Source organism: Canis lupus, chromosome 27, assembly GCF_011100685.1.
Source record: "Canis lupus familiaris isolate Mischka breed German Shepherd chromosome 27, alternate assembly UU_Cfam_GSD_1.0, whole genome shotgun sequence".
Classification (NCBI taxonomy): Eukaryota; Metazoa; Chordata; class Mammalia; order Carnivora; family Canidae; genus Canis; species Canis lupus.
In genome coordinates this window covers 18,495,347-18,516,153 of record NC_049248.1, presented here as the reverse complement: position 1 = coordinate 18,516,153, position 20,807 = coordinate 18,495,347, and the positions used below count along the sequence as shown (strand labels likewise).

Genomic DNA, 20,807 nt, shown 5'->3' with positions numbered 1-20,807 from the left:
GCACTGCTACTCTTCATGATCATTCTGATTCCAAAGTGCAGGTAAGGGATTAGTGATTAGTGGCACACTCTAGCCTCTCAGTTACCCAACTTTCTCACATCCAGGGATCACATCTTCACTCTCACCTCAATCACCCACTCTCAGAGTGATTGGTTGGATATTTAATGTAGCAATTGATGGATCGGGAGCAAGGTCTTAATTTCAAGCATCCCTCTGACGAAACTCCTGCCTTTCCAGTTCATTTCCACTAGAGGCAATGAGTCCAATAGTTCTTCAACCTCACCAAAACCTATGATCTCTGGACTTTTCACTCCCTACTCAAATTGGATTCCATAGACTACATATTTTCCTAGGAATCTCTTCCTCCATCCTACCTGCCTAATAAAATCCAAGTTCAAGTTAAAACCAACCCTCCACTAATTCCATACCTGTACCCACATAGCTCTCCATGGCTGGAAAATGTACACAATAATGGGATCTGCTCTCACTTCAAAGTTAGGATGACAAACCCCATGTTATTTCAGTGCTATCTAGCATTTCTATTACATTCCTTATTTCATTCACTCTTCCAGATAATTTTCAGACCTTGACTTCTCTTCCTGAAAGAGAGAAGAATGGAAAACATCCAACTGTCTACTCACTACTGGCACTTGGATGTCTAACAAAGTTAACCAAACTCAATTTCTCCACCGAAACTCATTCTTGTTAAGTCTTCCCCAACCGTTTACTCAGTTGCTCAAATAGCCTTAGAGTCACCCCTACACACACACACACACACACACACTCTCTCTCTCTCTCTCTTTCTCTCTCTCTCTCTCTCTCTTCATCTCATGCCCATTCTTGTCAACCTCTGTTGAAGCCATCATTTCTTTCCTCAACTCATACAAAACCCCCAGTAGCTCTCCCTGCTTCCACTCTTGTGTGAATAATACACTTTGAGGACACCTGGGTGGCTCAGCGGTTTAGCACCTACCTTCAACCCAGGACGTGATCCTGGAGTTCTGGGATCGAGTCCCACATCGGGCTCCCTGCATGGAGCCTGCTTCTCCCTCTGCCTATGTCTCTGCCTCTCTACCTCTCTCTGTGTTTCTCATAAATAAATAAATAAAAATCTTTAAACACACACACACACACACACTTTGTTTCCCATGAAGCAACCAGTAATCCTTTTAAGGTTAAGTCCTATCACTTTATTCGCCTGCTCAACACCCTCCAGTGACTCTGGTCATATTGAGAATAAAACTCACAGCACTCTCTAATGGCTTATGAAGCCCTAAATTAACAGTTAGCAAACTAGGGCCAATGTGAAAAATCTGGCCGATGGCATGTTTTTGTTAAAAAAAGGCTTTTCTGGAATACACCCAGGCCCATTTGTGTATGTAACACCTTTGGCTGCTTTTCTGCTACAAGGTCAAATATTAGCAGCTATGACAGAGACCTGAAAGCACCCAAATATCTTTAAGAAAAAAGTCTGATGTGCCTCTGGTCTCCCCTCATTCGTTATGTTCCTGCCACACTGGCCGGCTCTCCCCACACAGCTGGCCAAGCCCACTCTCACTACAGCCCTAGGTACATACAGCCTCTGCCCAGAACATGCTTCTCCCACATGTGCCATGTTAGGCCTCTCTGCTCAAACATCACTGCTGTAAAGAGAACTCCCCTGACAGTGCTAATGAAAACAGCACCCTACCTTTCTAGCTCCTCCTTCAGCTTTACTTCTCTTCATAGCCCTCATCATTGGCCTCATATATGTTATTGTCTTATACCTTACTTCCCCATACAATATTAAGTTCCACGAGGGCAGATTTTCTGTTCTATTCATTCCGGTATCCCCAGAACACTGCACATAGTAGGAATTCAGTAAGTACTGAACAACTGGATTTTCTTGATCCTCATTTGATCCTTCCTTTTTGCTCATTTGATTCTCTTTTCTTTGAGTTCCTCTACTTTGACTAGATTGTAGAAGAAAAAGAAAACTCATTAAAAAAAATCATAAAATCATAAAAATGAGACTACTGTACTTTAATTTTGCCCAAGAATGCTTAATGTAAAACGATATAAATTACATAACACACAAACTGAAAATATATCCCTGACCCTTCTATATACTTAACTCTCTTGTACGGTAATGATGCCAAAGCAATGGATAAATCGATAGCAGATTACTATTTATTTCTAACTGTTTGAACTTCCGGTTTCTATTCTGGCATGTAAGGAGTTTGGAAGTCATCACTCTGTCCTAACAAGTAAAAAAGCTGAATTGTAAATCAACAACTCTTCTTAGATCCATCAGAGAAGTGAGATCACAGAAGCCACTGCTCCCAAAAATGTAGAGAAAGACCTGTAGACAGAGAGAATCACAACTTAAGTGGAACAGAAACCTCCAAGGGAACCAGTACTGGGGTAGAAAAATCTAAACCGTAATTGGCAAATTGCTAAGGCTCAGCGTGGACAAGTCTGAGAGATAAAAACTCCAAGGGGACCCAGTCTTAGGGAAGCCCCTCCCACAGTTTTCTAAGTTTTACCTCCAGGAGTTCTAACAGATTCTCAGAGTGAAAACAGAGAAAAGTCCTCTCCTGCTGTTGGCAGGAGGAGGGGGAAAGTAGACATTTTGAAATATACCCAAAGCATTTTTCAATTCTTCTTTTATTTATTTTTTTTAAAGATTTTTATTTATTTATTCATGAGAGACACAGAGAGAGAGAGGCAGAGACAGAGGCAGAGGAAGAAGCAGGTTCCATGCAGGGAGCCCGATGCGGGACTTGATCCATCTCCAGGATCAGGCTGTGGGCTGAAGGCAGCGCTAAACCACTGAACCACCTGGGCTGTCCTCAATTCTTCTTTTAAAAGAAAAATATTAAAAAAAAAAAAAGAAAAAAAATTTTTTTATTTGAGAAAGAGAGACAGCAGAGCAGTGAGGAGGGATAGAGGGAGAAGCAGACCCCCTGTGGAGCAGGGAGCCCAAAATAGAGCACAATCCTAGGCCCTAAGATCGTAACCTGAGCCAAAGGCAGACACTTTACCGACTGAACCACTCAGGCACCCCAGCAGTGTTCAATTCTTAACAAGACCTGTCCTCAAGGGAAATTATTTTACCAGAGCCGAAACGTACAAAGTTTTACAAGAACCTAACTGATCTGGGAGACGTCTTCCAGGTGGGATAAGGTCAATACCCAACTCCAGCCTCCTCCAGCCTTCCTGCCCCACCTGAGGAAGGAGAAACACGAAGTACTTGTGAAGGTCATAGCCTAGGGCACATGTCACCTAAGCGATTGGTCTATAACACACTTCCCCCTTCCCTGCATACCTCACTACCATGTTGCTGATGCCTATTCACCACAGTTCTTTGTACCAGGCACATCATGTCCAGCTTTCAACAATTACATGGACACTAAAAGGCAAAAAGCACATCTTAAAGAGACAGAACAAGCATCAGAACCAGACTCATCAGATACAGAAAGCATGTTGGAATTATTTGATTGGGAAATCTAAAAAAGTAATACATATTAATATGCTAATGAAAAAAGTAGACAACATTCAAGAAGACATGGGTAAAGTAGGAGGAGATGGAAATTAACAGAATCAAGAAGAAATGCTAGAAATCAAAAACACTATAAAAGAAATGCTGAGAGACTTTGATGGGCTCATTAGCAGACTGGACACAGTTGAGGAAAGCATCTGTGAGCTTGGGGATATGTCAATAGAAATTTCCAAAAGTGAAATGTAAAGGAAAAAAGAAAAGAAAAAGGGAATAGAATTTCCAAGGACTGTGAGACAACTACAAAGGCATAGTATACATGTAATGGGAATATAAGAAGAGAGAGAAAAAAACAGAAGAAATATGTGAGGCAATGGAGACTGAGAATTTCCTAACATTAATGTCAGACAGCAAAGCACAGATACAGGCAACTCAAAGGACAAGTAGGATAAATGCCCAAAAAATTTATAACCAGGCATATCATATTCAAACTGTGGAAAATCAAAGATAAAGGAATGTTCTGGAGAGAAGCCCCGTACAAAAGAATACCTTCACTATAGAGGAGCAGGATAAGAGTAACATTAGACATTTCCTCAGAAGCCACACAATTAAGGAAAGTAGAATGAAATATTTAAAGTGTTGAGAGAAAAAAATAATATTAAAAGTATTGGGAGGAAAAAAAAAAGCTAGAATTCTATATAATCTCAAACTATCCTTCAAAGTGAAGGAGACAAATACCAGATGATTTCACTTGAGATGTGAAATCTAAAAAACAAAATAAATGAACAAAATAGAAACAGACTCCTAGATACAGAGAACAATCTGGTTGCCAGAAGGGAAGGTGGGGTGGGATGGGCAAAATAGAGGGCAAAATAGATTAAGAAGTACAAACTTCTAGTTATAAAGTAAGTAAGTGACAGGGGTGCAACGTCCAGCAAAGAGAATGCAATTTAACAATATGGTAACAATTTTGTGTGGTGACATACAGTGGCTAGATTTACCATGGTGATCACTTCATAATGTATACATATATGTTGAAGCACTGTGTCATATACCTGATACTAATATAATATTATATGTCAACTACACTTCAATTTAAAAAAAAAAAAAAAAAAACAGGGGCCCCTGAGTGGCTCAGTGGTTGAGCATCTTGCCTTTGGCTCAGGTCATGATCCCGGGGTCCTGGGATCAAGTCCTACATCAGGTTCCACACAGGAAGCCTGCTTCGCCCTCTGCCTATCTCTCTGCCTCTCTCTCTGTGTCTCTCATGAATAAATAAAATCCTTTAAAAAAATAAAGTTGAAATGCCTTCTTTTTTTTTTTTAATTTATTTATGATAGTCATACAGAGAAAGAGAGAGAGAGAGAGGCAGAGACATAGGCAGAGGGAGAAGCAGGCTCCATGCACCAGGAGCCTGACGTGGGATTCGATCCCGGGTCTCCAGGATCGCGCCCTGGGCCAAAGGCAGGCGCCAAACTGCTGCGCCACCCAGGGATCCCTGAAATGCCTTCTCAGGCAAACAAAACTTGAGGGAATTTGTGGGCAGTAATGTGCTTTGCAAGAAATATTAAAAATTATTCAAGGGGCACCTGGCTGGCTCAGGTGATTGAGTGTGTGACTCTTGATCTTGGGGTTCTGAGTTTGAGCTGCACAGTGGGTGCAGAGCTTAACGTAAAAATAAATAACATATTAGGAAAAAAAGTTCTTCAGATAAAAAGAAATGATATAGATCAGAAACTCAGATCTGCATAAAGGAAGAACATTAGAGAAGAAATAAGTGAAGAAAAAAATACTTCCACTTTTTTTTAACCATTTTTAGCTTGTTATATATCATGAATTAAAGGTAACTTCAAAAAAATGTTTTTAAGTAATTTCAATCCTTAGGCGATCAGAGTTGCATTAGTAAGTGGAAATAGTTTAGAAGCAGACAAGAAGACGAGGAAAACTTGGTTAAGATTTCCTTGACGCCAATTTTTTTTTTTCTGAGATGCTTATTTAAGGCTTTAATAGAGCTTTGACAAATACACTCAAATAATTAACCACTTATCAAAAAGGCTTAGTAATGGGGCACCTGGGTGGCTCAGTCAGTTAAGCGCCCAACTCTTGATTTCGGCTCCGGTCATGATCTCAGGGTCATGAGACTGCATGTCAGGCTCCATGCTGAGCATGGAACCTGCTTAAGAGTCTCTCTCTCGAGACATCTGGGTGGCTCAATGGTTGAGCATCTGCCTTTGGCTCAGGGTGTGATCCCGGACTCCTGGGATTGAGTCCCACATCGGGCTCCCTGCATGGAGCCTGCTTTTCCCTCTGCCTGTGTCTCTGCCTCTCTCTGTGTGTGTCTCTCATGAATAAATAAATACAATCTTTAAAAAAAAAAAAAAAAAAAGAGATAGGGCAGCACCTGGGTGGCTCAGTCAGTTAGGCAGTTGACCCTTGACTCTTGATTTTGGCTCAGGTCATGATCTCTTGGTTTCAAAATGGAGCCCGAAGTCAGGCTCAGAGCTGGGCTTGGAGCCTGCATAAGATTCTCTCTCCCTCTCCTCCCACCCCTCCTCCCCCCACCCGCCACCTCCCCCACAGCTCACACACAAGCACACCAACTCTCTCTCTCTAAAAATAAATAAATAGATAGTAAGTAAAACATTAGAACTAAAAGGGTAAAGAACAAATGATTAGTTTTTTATTTTCTCCAAGGGATGGATGAAATGATCCTAGAAGTGCATTTTAAAAGTGCTTCAAGGGGATCCCTGGGTGGTGCAGTGGTTTAGCGCCTGCCTTTGGCCCAGGGCGGGATCCTGGAGACCCGGGATCGAATCCCACGTTGGGCTCCCGGTGCATGGAGCCTGCTTCTCCCTCTGCCTGTGTCTCTGCCTCTCTCTCTCTGTGTGACTATCATAAATAAATAAAAAAAAAAAATTAAAAGTACTTCAACCTCCAATCTCATAATATGGCATCTAGGTTGACTCACTGGCCCATATTCCCAGTCCCAGGAAATGCCTACTACACATATCTCTGTTGCTATGATTCACTTCTGTATTTTCCTTTTCCCATTTTTTTTCCTAGCAAAGATGGTAAAATTTGAACTGATATTAACTAAATTTGCTTTGAATTTCTGACTCATGTTCAAATTTCCTTATAAACTATAAATATCAACTACCTTCTCTGTACTAAATATTGTCCTCTATTTTAGGAAATATTCTCTATGTTGCTAAATTTCTAAGTGATTTGCACAATGTCAAAAATAAGTCATAATGCTGAAGGCAAGAAACAATTTTTGGCTCTGTCCCATGGTAATGAGGCTATATTTTTCCCTATTTGGAAATACAACTAGGTAGGACTTGTCTGCCTATGGACATACCATAAGGAAAAGACCACTTAAAAAAATGTAATTTGTTTTAGAGAGAGAGAGTATGCACAGGGATGGAGATGAGCACAGGAGAGAGAGAGAGAGAATCTCAAGCAGACTCCCCACTGAGCATGAAGCCCAATAAGGGGCTCAATCTCACAATCTGAGATCACAACTTGAGCCTAAGTCAAGAGTCGGACATTCAACCAACTGAGCCACCCTGCCTTCCCCAAGGCAAGGCCACTTTTAAGTGCTTTAAGGACATTTTTGATGTTTTACCTCTCACATAGATAAAATGAGCAATGTACTGTACTGTATCACTATATTATTTTTTACATCCCATTTTAAAATGATAAATGACCAGCTTTTCATGTGTCTGTTGGTCGTGTGTGTGTGTGTGTGTGTTTGGAAAATTTTCAAATTTTTGAATTTGAAATGGAATGTTATAATCAGGTCATCACAGAGCTAAAAAGGATACTTGTTCTAGCCCCTTACCTCACTCCAAAACAAGTCTGAATTTATTTGATTACAACCTGATATTAACTTTCCTGGTAATGAATTCTATTATTTTCAAATGTTGGAAAATTAATTTTCAGTAAAATTTAAACATCTCTGAAAATTATTTACTCCTTTTCTCATTTTCCACTCTGGAAAAGAAGGCAGAGCAGCAGCCTTTGGACTAGTCTTCCCATCGCCACTCCACCAGGCCCAGCCTCTCATCGACTACTAAGCATGGTGGCCAAAACAAATCTTAGGTTGTCTTCCTACAACCTTAAATTGTTCCCATCAATCTTTCACATAAAGCCCAAACTGTGACACATGGAGATAAGGTCCTCACCAGGAGATCCTCCCTACCTCTGCAGACTTCCACCCCCGACTCTCGACTCCAGGCCGTTCCTTGCTGTGGCACATGCAGATCCTCCGCTGTTACACCACTCCATCTCCCCCTCCATTCTCCAACAGTAAGTCAGTCATAATTTTTAAAAGGTAACTCTGAATGCTCCTCTGAGGGGAGCCAGCTCTGATGCTCCAGGACTGGCCAAATGCTGTCTGTGCTTCCACAACACTCCAGGCATAGCTCCAACACGGCACTTCATACCATACAGACATTTCCTACTCTCAAGTCTTCAAAATATAAACAGAAAATATTAACTTTTGTTCAAAGTAGTATGTGTTGGATACTATTTACACAATTATACTAAACTCTTTATCCCCTTTGAACATGTCATTTCCTCTGGCAAATTTCAAATTTTTCTAAGTCCAGTTTGAAAGTCATTTCCTCTGGGATAGCGTTCACAAATTTTTCAAGAAATTTCTCCAAATATTTACTATCTATGGGATCTTGGAAACCTCTTTTAACTTCTCTGCACCTGTTTCCTCCACCATAAAATGGAGTAATACCAACTTTACAGAGTTATTGTAAGGATTAAAGGAGTTAGGGCAGCCCGGGTGGCTCAGCGGTTTAGCGCCACCTTCAGCCCAGGGCCTGATCCTGGAGACCTGGGATCGAGTCCCACGTCAGGCTCCCTGCATGGAGCCTGCTTCTCTGCTGTGTCTCTGCTGTGCTCTCATTAATAAAATAAAAAAAATTTTAAAAAAGGATTAAAGGAGTTAATGTATCTGAAGAACTCAGTACAGAGTCTGGGACTTGGTGTTTGAGAAATGTTCACTATTCCTATTACTCCAAGTGGTGGTGTTAATGCCTACTTAACCCATATTATTAAGTAAAAGATTTAAGATGATTTGCTTAACTGCAAATGATATAAGGGGTTAATATCCAAAATATATAAAAATCTCATACAACTAAAAAAATAATAATCCAATTTAAAAATGGCAGATGGGAGCACCTGGGTGGCTCAGTTGGTTAAGCATCTGCCTTCAGCTCAGGTCATTATCCCTGGTCCCTGGATTGAGCACTGCACTGGGCTCCCTGTTCAGCAGGGAGCCAGTCTACTTCTTCCTCTCCCTCTGCCCCTCTCCCTACTCGTGCTCTCACTTGCTCACTCTCTCAAATAGATAAGATCTTTAAATATATATATATATATATATATATATATATATATATATATATATATATATATAATGAATGGCAGAGGACCTGAATAGAAGTTTTTCCAAAGACACACACACATGACCAACAGACATATGAAAAGCTGCTCATTTATCACTAATCATCAGGGAAATGCACATCAAAACCGTCATGCGGTATACCACCTCTCATCAGTTGCAATACCTACTATCAAAAAAATAGTAACAAGTTTGGTGAAGATTTGGAGAAAAGGGAACCTTTGTGCATTGTTGGTGGGAATGCAAACTGGTGCAGCTACTGTGGAAAACAGTATGGAGGTTCCTCAAAAAATTAAAAATAGAAATACCATATGACCCAGTAATTCCATTGCTAGGTATTTAAACCAAGGAAAACAAAACCACTAACTCAAAAAGATATATGCATCTCTATGTTTATTGTTTATTTACAATAGCCAAGATATAGAAACAACTATATCAAGTGTCCATCAGTAGAAAAATGAAGCAGGGGTGTGTATGGGCACATATCTTTAGTATATATATACTTATACGTATATTACTCAGCCATTCATGTTGTTGGGCCAAGGGACTTTATTACACTAAGTGAAATAAGTTAGAGAAAGACAAAAGTCACAGGGATGAAAAAGTACAACATAGAGAATATAGCATTACATAATGTACAGAATTGCTGAACCATTATGTTGTGTACCTAAAACTAGTGTAACATTGTATGTCAACTAAAAATTGAAATTTTTTGAAAAATCTCTGGCTGAAATGCAAAATAAAAAATAAAACATCCCGGAGCACATCTGTGGCTCTATCAGTTGAGCGTCCAACTATTGACTTCAGTTCAGGTCGTGATTTTGGGGTGGTGGGATCAAGCCCGGAAGTCTAGCTCCACACTCAATGGGGAGTCTGCTTCTCTCCCCCCTCTAAAATAAATAGATAAATCTTTAGAAAAATAAAAATAAAATAGGGGCGCCTGGGCAGCTCAGTGAGCTTAGTGTCTGCCTTCGGCTCAGGTTGTGATCCTGGAGTCCTGGAATCCAAGCCCTGATTCGGGCTCAGGGGGGCGTCTGCTTCTCCTTCTCCCTCTGCCTGTCCCCCCCAACTTGTGCTCACACTCTCTCTAAATAAATAAGTAAAATCATAAAAAAAATAAAGGAGCACCTGGGTGGCTCAGTGTTTGAGCCTCTGCCTTTGGCTCAGGTCATGATCCCGGAGTCCTGGGATTGAGTCCCACATCGGGCTCCCTGCAGGAAGTCTTCTCCCTCTGCCTGTGTCTGTGTGTCTCTCATGTATAAATAAATAAAACATTTAAAAATAAAATGAACCATTCCCATGTTGGTTTTTTTAAAAAAGGACTCATTTGTTTGGTACATAGGATGTAAAAGATAAGCAAGCAATTGTTTTACTATACCTAAATTTCTTACCACAAGCAACTTGAGCCATTGATCATTCTTTTCCCACCATTTGGCAGCTGAAAAGCGTTATTAAATAGTATGTTTCTACTAGGTCTTAGGTTGAGTCACTGTAGCCTGATGCTTGCTCAGAAGTGTCCAGGGTCCTGCTCTTGCTCAAGCCCAGACTCTCAAGGAATTGATAAACTCTTTATTGGATGTGTGTTACTTCACCTAGATTTCAAAGAAAGTATGTAAATTGCATTCATTCACTGGTCTTCTACCTTAAATCATTTCCACTATAAATTCCTCTAACTCGGGGCACCTGGGTGGCTCAGTTGGTAAAGCGTCCGACTGACTCTTGGTTTCAGCTCAGGTCATGATCTCAGGGTCCTGAGATAGAGCCCTGTGTCAGGCTCATCACTCAGTATGGAGTCTGCTTGTCCCTCTCCCTCTACTCCAACCCCTGCATGCTCTCTCTCTCATAAATAAGATCTTTTCCAAAAAATAGCAAAATAATAAATTCCTCTAACTCCTAACACCTCTGCTTTGGATATCTAATAAGCACCCCAATATAAGCCATTCAAAGCTTAACTCAACTCTCCCCACACCCTGTTCATATTGCAGTCTTTCCCATGGCTACTGAGATTGGTAGTTCTATCCGACCAGTATTTCACACCAAAAAAACTTGGGAGTCATTCTTAACTACATCTGAACTCTCAGGAAATCTACCTTCAAATGAATTTCCAAGTTCTGACTTCTTACTACCATGCATTCTGGTTGCAGATTGTATATATGGTCTTTATTTTAAATGCTCTTCCAGCCTCTGCCTTTGCTCCCTTTTAGTCAGTTCTTCAGTCATTAGAATGACCCTTTAAAACAATTCAGAACATAACTTTTCTCTGCTTTAATCACTCCAATGGCTTCCCATGTCCTCAAAGATAAAATTACTTTTACATGTTTTGTTAAATGCAGCAACACCAATACCTGGAATCATGCTAGGACAATGTAAGAAACTAACGTCTATGGAAATAAGTGATCTTGACTCAAGGGTTTTCATATTTGCTGTTCTCTGCCAGGAGTCCTCATCTCTCTGATACCTGTGTGACTTCCCACTCAGCTCCCTCCAGGCTTTGTCACCTATCGATAAGATCTTATGAACTACTCTACTTAAATTGCATCACAAATTCTCTATCCCTCCCTCCATTTTATTTCCCTTCACAGAACTCACAACTTCACCCTCTCTGTATTTACTCATTTAAATATTGCCTGTCATCTCCCATTCATACTTTTAAGTTCCATGAGATCAAGAATATTTTGTATATTGCTGAATCCCTAGGATCCAGGGCAGTGCCTTGCACTTTGCAGATGCTCTACGATTCTGCATTCCATTAATATTTTATTAAAATTGAAAGCTAACAGTTAACTTCAGGACATCCTAAGTACAACAAATTTCTTTGCTAGAAATACTTCCTCTAACATCTCCAGTATAATACCTAAAAGACTTCCATCTTAAGTCACATAACTACCTTAAAAACTGACAATAAACTGATTAAAGATAACAGATTTTTTAAAACTGCCTTAAAAATATCTCTACACCGCCTAATCACATCCCAGAAGTCTTTTGTATTTAGTAAATCTGAAGTAATGATCAGAAATAATCATCCGATGTCAGAAGAGTTCATATAATTTTGTGCCCCCACTTACCTACTTACAATACAAATAGAAAAGAGAAAGAAATGTTATCAGTAGAGGCAGAAAATGTGTATATATTATTTATTGTTCCATTTCAAAACCATTATGCCGAGTGAAAGCCAAACACAGTAGAGTACATTCTGTATGATTCTATTTATTTAAATTTTAGAAAATGCAAACCAATCTACATTAAGAAATTATAGCTCAGTGGGTGCCTGGGCTGGGCTGTCGACAAGGACATACTACAGACAAGAATTATGGGCGGCAATGGAGATGTTCTGTGTCTTAATTGTTGTTGATTTCATGGTGATGTACATCTGTCAAAACTCACCTAATTGTACAATTAAAATTAGGGGCGCCTGGCTGGCTCAGTGGATTAAACGTCTGCCTTTGACTCAGGTCATGATCCTGGGCTCCTGGCAGTGTCTTGCTTCTCCCTCTCCCTGACTGCTCCTCCCCCTGCTTGTGCTCTCAAATATGAATGAATGAATGAATGAATGAATGAATGATTAGGAATATAAAATACTTAATATGACGAAAATGAAAATATTATTTTTGTGAATACACATACTGGAGAGCTCTTTATTCCCCAAGAATAATCAGAAAGACGAAGGAACGTACACGGAGATTTCTTTCAATGACAAGAAAAGATCCTATCTATAGTGGCTTTAAAGGGATATGTAGATATATGGGTGTCTAGGTGGGTTAGTTGGTTAAGCCTCGGACTCTTATTTCAGCTCAAGGTCATGATCTCAGGGTCCTAGGATCTCAAGCCCCATGCCAGGCATCATGCTCAGCAGGGAGTCCACTTGTATCCCTCTCTCTTTGCCCCTCCTGCCACTCGTTTGCCCGCTCTAAAATAAAATCTTTATATAAAAAAAGTTTTATTTATTTATTCATGAGACACACAGAGAGAGGCAGAGACACAGGCAGAGGGAGAAGTAGGCTCCCTGCAGGGAGCCCAATGTGGGACTCATCCCAGATCCCGGGATCACGCCCTGAGCTGAAGTCAGACGCTCAACTGCTGGGCCATCCAGGTGTCCCTAAAACAAAATCTTTAAAAGGGGGGTGGGGGGGGATAAGAAGATACAATGATTAAGACTCTACTTTCAAACCATGCTCATCAAAACAAGGACTATACAAATCCTATCAAGTAATAGCAGCATGCCATTTACAAACAATAAAACAGGCACAAGTTCAACAGGTTCAATTTCCCCAAAACCACAAAATCAGTTTTCAGTTGAAAGAAGAATCAAACCCAGGCAATTCTTTTTTTTTTTTTTTTTTTCCAGGCAATTCTTTTAACTCACTTTTCCATCTTTGACTAAAATGTAAAGGTTGATAATATCTAAGTATTGGAATTAGTGCAGGGAAAAAAGCATTCACATCCAATTGATGGGAGTTTATGTTGGTAGCACCTTTTCAGGAAAACATTTTGCAATACCAAAACTTTAAAACAGATACAACTCACAAGGTCAGCTGACAGTCCCTCCCAGGAGGCTACAGTATAGAAATCTTCCCAACAAGTTTTTTTTTTTTTTAAAGATTTCATTTATTTATCCATGAGACACGGGGGGAGGGGGGCAGAGACACAGGCAGAGGGAGAAGCAGGCTCCATGCAGGGAGCCTGATGTGGGACTTGATCCTGGGTCTCCAGGATCACACCCTGGGCGGAAGGCAGGAGCCAAACTGCTGAGCCATCCAGGGATCCTATTATGAGGTTTTTAAAAGTTAATCAAGTATTAAGATAATCAATTAGGCTCTAATTTATGAAATTCAACAAGATACAACCTAGGAATCTTCTGACCTACTCCTCTGCAATGCTAGATGATGTTTATACTAAACTATCTACACTGGGCCCAGCTATCAAGAGTAACTGCTCATGTTTTATGATTATTCCCTTGCTTCATACTCTCCAAAAAAATTTTGTTTTTCTAAAAGGTAAAGGCCCAAAATGTAATAATCTTATGCAAGACCTATTAGGAATATATGAATTCCTGAAATGGTTTTAATAGGAACATATAAATCCTTGTCAGTTTCTTAATAAATTCATAAGATTTGTAACACATAGGTTTTTCTCTAGCAGAGGCATATAAATATTGAAAAGGAAAATAGATCCTTTGGGGGACAATGCCCTGGGACCTTGACAAAATACTTAAGAAATCAAATACTGGGTAACTCCTTCAAAATAGTGTTACTATTTAAAAATGTTACTCCTATCATAAATACGATTGAGGTCTCAAAAAAAAAAAAAAAAAGTAGTCCTACCAAAAACTAAATTGAGCCTCTTTTTAATAAAATTCAATAAACCAGAAATGGTTACAACTGAATATGTAAAAATATAACATCAATAATCCCTTACAATGAAAACATTTAGACAAACTATAGTTCCTTTTGTAGGTTCATAAAATAAAGGCAAACATTATCACAGTGTGGTGTAAAGCAAAGTTGCTTCAACCCTACTAGTATTTTATGGACATGACTCTCCAAAATATATTCCTGTAACAAGTACTCACCTATAATGGTCTTTCAACAAATAGACTATTTTGCAGACTATTTTGTGCCACATGTCATGCTAGGGATTTGGCTATAGCAGAAACGCTGAAAACAACTTTACAGTGGTATTACAATGTACATTTATTTCCTCTCTCACATTGTTTGGTATGGTGAAAATAATACTGACCTAGAAAAAAATGTGGGTTGCAATTCCTGCTGTAGCCACTTACAACTCCTTTTTAATTTTCAGAGTAAGAGAACCATAATACCATGCAAATCTGATTAAGAAAATAAATTGGACTAATGTAAATATTTAAAATTTTTTTAATTAAAAATACAGCATTTCATTACATTTTTAAGGCTCTGAGGCTCATAAGCATTAGAAATTACAAAATACTCTAGCCTAAAAAGAACTCTGTAGACCCTTATTTAGTAAAGCTGTTGGGATGCCTGGTTGGCTCTGTCAGTTAAGCATCCAACTCTTGGTTTCAGCTCAGGTCGTGATCAGAGTCATGAGATCAAGCCCCATAGAGCCTATTTCAGACTCTCTCTTCCGCCTCCTACCCCTACCCTCCTCAAATAAATAAGTAAATCTTAAAAATAATAATTAATGACAATAAACCTATAGTGCTGGAATTATAAAATCCTCCACCAGGTCACAAATTCTTTAAGAATTAAAAAGAGAAAAATATGTATGGAATTTTCTAACAGATTTTATACTTTTAAGAAATAGTCTTTACATTTTGTACAAGAGTATCTTTTTCATTTTCAAAACATACTGTTAGCTCTCCCAAAAAATTGAAAACATTCAGGGTGCCTGGCTAGCTCAGTTAGTGGAGCATGAAACCCTTGATCACACGACTGTGAGTTCAAGCTCCACATTGGGTATAGAGATTACTTAAAAAATATGTTTTTCAAACTGAGAATCTGCCATAACTAGGAATTTGTGTTTGCTTTTTAAAGAATAATGTGAAGGTATTAAATACTTTAAAAAATTAAGTATATAGGAAGTCCCCACTATTTTACAGACTTCAACCACATTTACCCATTTTAAATTTTATCTGAATATCTATTTCTGTTACTCATATATTATTAAAACAAGAATTCACATAGCAAACAATAAAAAATGTTTTAAATAATTATGGCAAATTCTATCCTTTTAAAAGGACTTGTATATTTAAAACATTTTATTAAGGTGTGAAAGGGAAAAAAGTTTTACAGGCAAAAATTTACTGACATGATTATCAATGCTTTTAATCAGAGTAAAACAAATCTTAAAATATGCTTTAAGAGTTACTGTTCCTCTTAATTTCTTTTCATCTGAAATTCAGAAGTAATGTGTGTTCACTTTAGGGAAGATTTAGATAGGAAAAAATTTATTAGAAAAATAAACAACTTTAAGTTTTACAGTATTTTCCACTTCCAAAATTCTTTTATATAGAGCAGATGTGCCTTATGGTTTAAACATAATCTTATTTACAAAATCCCATTTAGTCCTAAGGATACATAAACACAAATGGTGAAATGTTGGTAACTATTAAGTAGTTCAATGTAAAAAAAATTTTTCAAACCACCATTTGTTGCAGATACCTAATATGACAATATGTACTGAAAAGTATAAATGATTTTCACTGAAATTTACTGTACTGGCTTATTGTCAAAATTCAACACTATCAGATTAAAATGTACATTAAAATTTGTGTAACCTAGGTTTATTTTTCCAAAACTTTTATCAACTATATTAGGAACTGGCAAATTTTCTTCCTTAAAAGGTCAGAGAGTAAATATTTTAAGTTTGCAGGCCTTAAGATCTTACTACACAACCATGCCACTACAGGGAGAAAAGCAGTCCCAGACAACACATACATGAATGGATACTCCTGTGGGCTGCAGTTTGCCTGCTGTTGAACTATGCCATGGATGCTGAACGAGAGACTGATAAAATTCAGGTGCCATATTACAAATAAGCCATATACGGAGGTTAGGAGGAACAGTATAAATGGTAAACATCACTATATGAACTATTTTTAGTTAGAATTTTCACACTTATTTCCCAAATTTAATTGCATGTGTATACATGTATATATACAAGTTATAAAACTATTTCATCTCAATTCCATATACTTTTTGGTGTGTTAATATAATATCAGACCAAAGTCAGATAAGCAGCAAAGTACCACAAGTGACTGAGCACTCAGAAGCTAGTTAATCAATAACCATGAAGTTTGGTTTTGACATCTAAATATTTCCAAACAATAAAAACACTAATTTATTTGCTGTGCCCTTAAAGAAAATATGAGATGTATATTTCAGAAGTCGTTTTAAAATTTAATTGAATTGTTACAATTTTGAAGCTAAATGTGATTTGCTTTGTTTTATTAGAAAAAATACTCAGGCAAGGTCTACAATCATCGGTCAATTAAGAATGACTTACAAGAACATGAGGCAATAAAATAAAAAATACAGGTACAAACTATATATCTGAAACACTTCTATTTGGCAATTTTATAACAAATCAAAATTTTAAAAGAACAAAGGAGATCGCAGATTACTTCGTAGATACAGAATAAAGCAATTGATGAAGTGCTTAAGCAAAAGAAAACAAAAAAAAAGTAAAACACACTGCTTTTCTTTCTTTTTAAAAATAAAATCACATTTGCTACAGATCAAATGGATAATACCCTTATTAAACAACCATTCCAGAATGTCTTATAGTAGCAGTGCTTTTATTTGCACTTCATTTAATTTTATATGACTCATTTCATGTATATAGCTCTTTACCCCACTGTTAACGAATAAAGTCTCCCATAATTTTTATTATTTTTAAAATTTTTTAAAGTAAATGAGAAATGATTTATGTATCATGGAACCTTTCCCATTTTGGAACCAAAGGCTTAATTCTATATTTTTGTCTATTCTTTTCTTTAAAAAATTTAGTGTAAAAACTGCTGGTTTTTATATCACTGTAGTAAAGTGAAAACTCCTCAATCAGGAGTATTTTCTGCAGTTTGACTGCATATAACCACATATACTTTACAATATGTCCTTCCAACAGTAAGGAAATAATTGATTTCACGGTCACTGTCAGAAATGAGTGCCATAATTCTATTATGGGTATAGGTCCTCCCTCAAAGACTTTCTGGAAGGATGTTCAATGTGTTTTGTTCTTATAGATATTAACAGTAGTACATAGTCCCTTAAGTCTGCAAAGACATTTATTGTTAAAGAAGGTGCTTTATTAACAATTCCTCTGGCAGCACTAGTGAATTACAATATCCTTCAATATTATTTCTACCCATAATATATACATTTAACTTTCATGCCTCTAGAAAAACATCTACAGTACATTTCATAATATAAAAATATATTACAAATCTGCTGAATTATTTACAAGCAATGTTCTATTATCTCTATGCAACATTTGTTTAATACAATACTAACAAGTTACACATATTTCCATTTCTGTAAGTTAAAAAAAATCCATATGGCTTCTTGCTTACCAAGCAAGAAAGTGATTTATTTTCCTTTTCAAAACCAACTTTGGTGCATAAAGGATTCAGTTTGAAGATATTAAAAAAAAAAAAAAGTACAATTTTTCTTACGTTAAGAAAAAACAACTCAGAAACCAAATGCTTTCCTCAGGAAAAAAAAAAATTAGAGGCTTATATAGGTTAAAATGAAAATATGAGGATTATTCAAATAATTTGAAATAGAGGTTTTTCAAAAACCGTTAACAGATTAGTTATATAGGTAAATATTAACATACTGTACTCCATGAGAAAACCCTAGTCCTGAAAAGGGAGCCACCAGACATACTGCAACACTCTTTAACAGAAATTTTCAGCCCTAATTCGATAGACGAATTTTTAGTTGATTGCAAATGTCGTTCACTGTTTGCTTAAATACAAATTGAACACTTTTCTTATCAGAGTTCTGCAAAAGAACACAAATGGCAACCAATCACATCTATTTATCATAATTGAAAGGTAAATTATCTCTTGATAATTTTCATTGTCTAAATATTTCCTAATATGACTTCAAATCAATAGACACTGTCAAGACAAATATCCTTACAGTGCTTTAGGTATTTTTAAGGGCACATGTTGTAATTGTTTTCTTTCCAATATAAACTACTATAATCACTAAAGGGGGAAAAAAAGCAGCTTAAAGCAGCAAGCATGCAAAGCCTTTAAGAAGCTGTTTCACTAAGTTGCCAGAAGAGTGTTTGCTCAGTCTCCCACAGTACCATTCCATGAAAATGTGGATATACAGTAATATATTAATATATTCCACAGAAGAGCCTACTTCATTCACAGAATGTTTACACTAAGCATAAATATTATTCTAAATACTGGATTTAAGAAAAAAAAAAGGAAGGGGGTTGACTCTAATGTGCAACTTTTACTAAACCCATTGTCAGTGACTAAGACTGCAGGTGTCCCCGCTTGTTTGCTTTTTATGTATTTATTTATTTTTTACCTCTTCAACCTCTTCTGCGGCATTGTTCTAGAAAAAGAGAAAAAGGAATATTCTTTTATTCAACTGAATAAAAAACACGTTATTTCAAGAGACATTAAAAGCATTAATAAGATATAGGCAATGTGATAATCATTGATCACTAAAATTTATTTCCAAAGCATTCCTACTTTAATGGATACAAATTCAGTTACATAATGCAGGTTTTTAATAAATTCTTTTTATGTAGCCTAATGTGATTCTAAAAGAGAATCTCATGCCTAACACATGCATTTCAACTAACTAGGACTTTAAAACTGATGTTTAAATCTTGAATAAATACATTCTAAATTTTAGTTTCATTTAATATATTTTTTGGAAACTCTGTCATGCTTTCATCATTTTGAGATGTGTATAAGCCACAAAATGTTTCTCTAAAAAAAGTTAGAATAATTGCTTTTATACTTAATTTCACAAGTGTTCCAAATCAAAATCCAGGCCTCGCTATCATGTTACACCACAGCAAATGTACCAGTTCTATTAATCTGTACCACTTTAAGGAAAGACTCAATTCTAATTTCCAGAACAGTAGAAGCATCAAAGTTTAGACTCAAAATTACAGGTTAAGACCAAGGCGGGAGTGGGGGAGGTGAAATACAGTTAAAGAAAATTAATTCCACAGATGCATTTAATATGTCTTAAGAACAAACATGTTCATTACCCAAGACTGAAATCAGTAAGAACTGTAGACGTACACTATTGAAAGCAGGCAATGTAATTGCTCTTTTGGACAGTACTTCTGCACCTCAATGTTTTTTTTAAGTCGCTTTTGCTATAAATTTGCTTCCTAAATACACAAGATTTACAAAAATAAGCTGGTGTGTGAAAAAGGAAGACTCTTAGGGGGAAACAGAACACAGGGCAGAAACAACAGAAGTTAGTCTGAATCTTATAATTAGGAGATTCATGCCCCTTTGTCAACTCTCTGCCTAAGGGATGTTTACAACCAGTTCTAATAGCAGGGTGACTTTCCCAAAATACCACTCTTTTAGAATGCTAATTTTAATTACTCCCTTCAAAGCGTAAGCAGAAATAAACCCTAAATTAAGTAACAGTAAATAAAGAATATTCATTTATTTTTCTTATAAAGAGAAAGGTAAACTGTGACTTTCTCATATTTTTGGTGATGGATTCCCTCAATCTTCTCCTTTAAGGTAATTTCACTGTTTACTATGCTACTTAATTTCTTGATAACGTAGCTTATTCCACCACAAAAAAAACAAGTTTTTATGGTACTTATTATTAGCACTTTCACCAAAAGATATTTAAAATAAATTTGGGGGGAGGAGGGTCAACTCAAGAGTCTCGGTGTTTCCACGAGGCAAGTCCCATTATGTTTGAATTTCATTCTCAGACGGTATCTTCAATTATAAGAAATCCTATTATACCGAATAACATTCCAAAAAGTTGAATCATAGAATGAACAGAACCTTCAAAGTGTTTAACTGCTTCAGAATTTGGCATAGGACACACTCTCTTGATGATAGCTAAAATTCACATTTGGTATTATTAATTATTATGTTATCTTATTCAACCTATTCTTATGCAAAATACATATCAAATTAAAATTGATTTTAAAAACATAGAAAGTTTGCTGATGAAGAGTGCCTTTTAAGCATTTTCACCACTTTTTGAATCACCCTAGTATATGTCATTTGGATGAGGCAGTACTGTCACATACTATCTGTGTAACCTTGGGCAAGCTATTTCAACTCTTGCTTCAGTTTTCCAATCTGTAAAAACAGAGATAGGAACACCTACTCCACAGGCTGCTGTGAGGATGTAAAGCACCTAGCAAAGTGACTCAGCATATAGTCAGAAATGCTGGTATCTTCTCTTTCCCCCCCATACC

General features: G+C 37.2%; 1 protein-coding gene across 6 annotated transcripts in view; it reads right to left on the bottom strand.

Moving 5' to 3' along the window:
• Window positions 1–20,807, bottom strand: part of AEBP2 (AE binding protein 2) — a 95,398-nt gene that overhangs the window by 10,427 nt on the left and 64,164 nt on the right. Inside the window, exons 8-11 of one of the 6 annotated variants that reach the window (XR_005379920.1) lie at window positions 18,920–18,946; window positions 3,308–3,391; window positions 3,134–3,207; window positions 2,148–2,341 (exon numbers count right to left, since the gene is read on the bottom strand). Coding sequence is in view for 5 of the 6 variants with exons in the window: in XM_038576966.1 (XP_038432894.1) it covers window positions 2,290–2,341; window positions 18,920–18,946 (79 nt within the window). In the remaining variant the exon portion in view is untranslated. Of the gene's footprint in view, window positions 1–2,147; window positions 2,342–3,133; window positions 3,208–3,307; window positions 3,392–10,120; window positions 10,484–13,249; window positions 14,719–16,747; window positions 18,374–18,919; window positions 18,947–20,807 lie in introns of those variants that run through there. The other 5 variants (XM_038576966.1, XM_038576969.1, XM_038576965.1 and 2 more) reach the window with 5 other exon arrangements.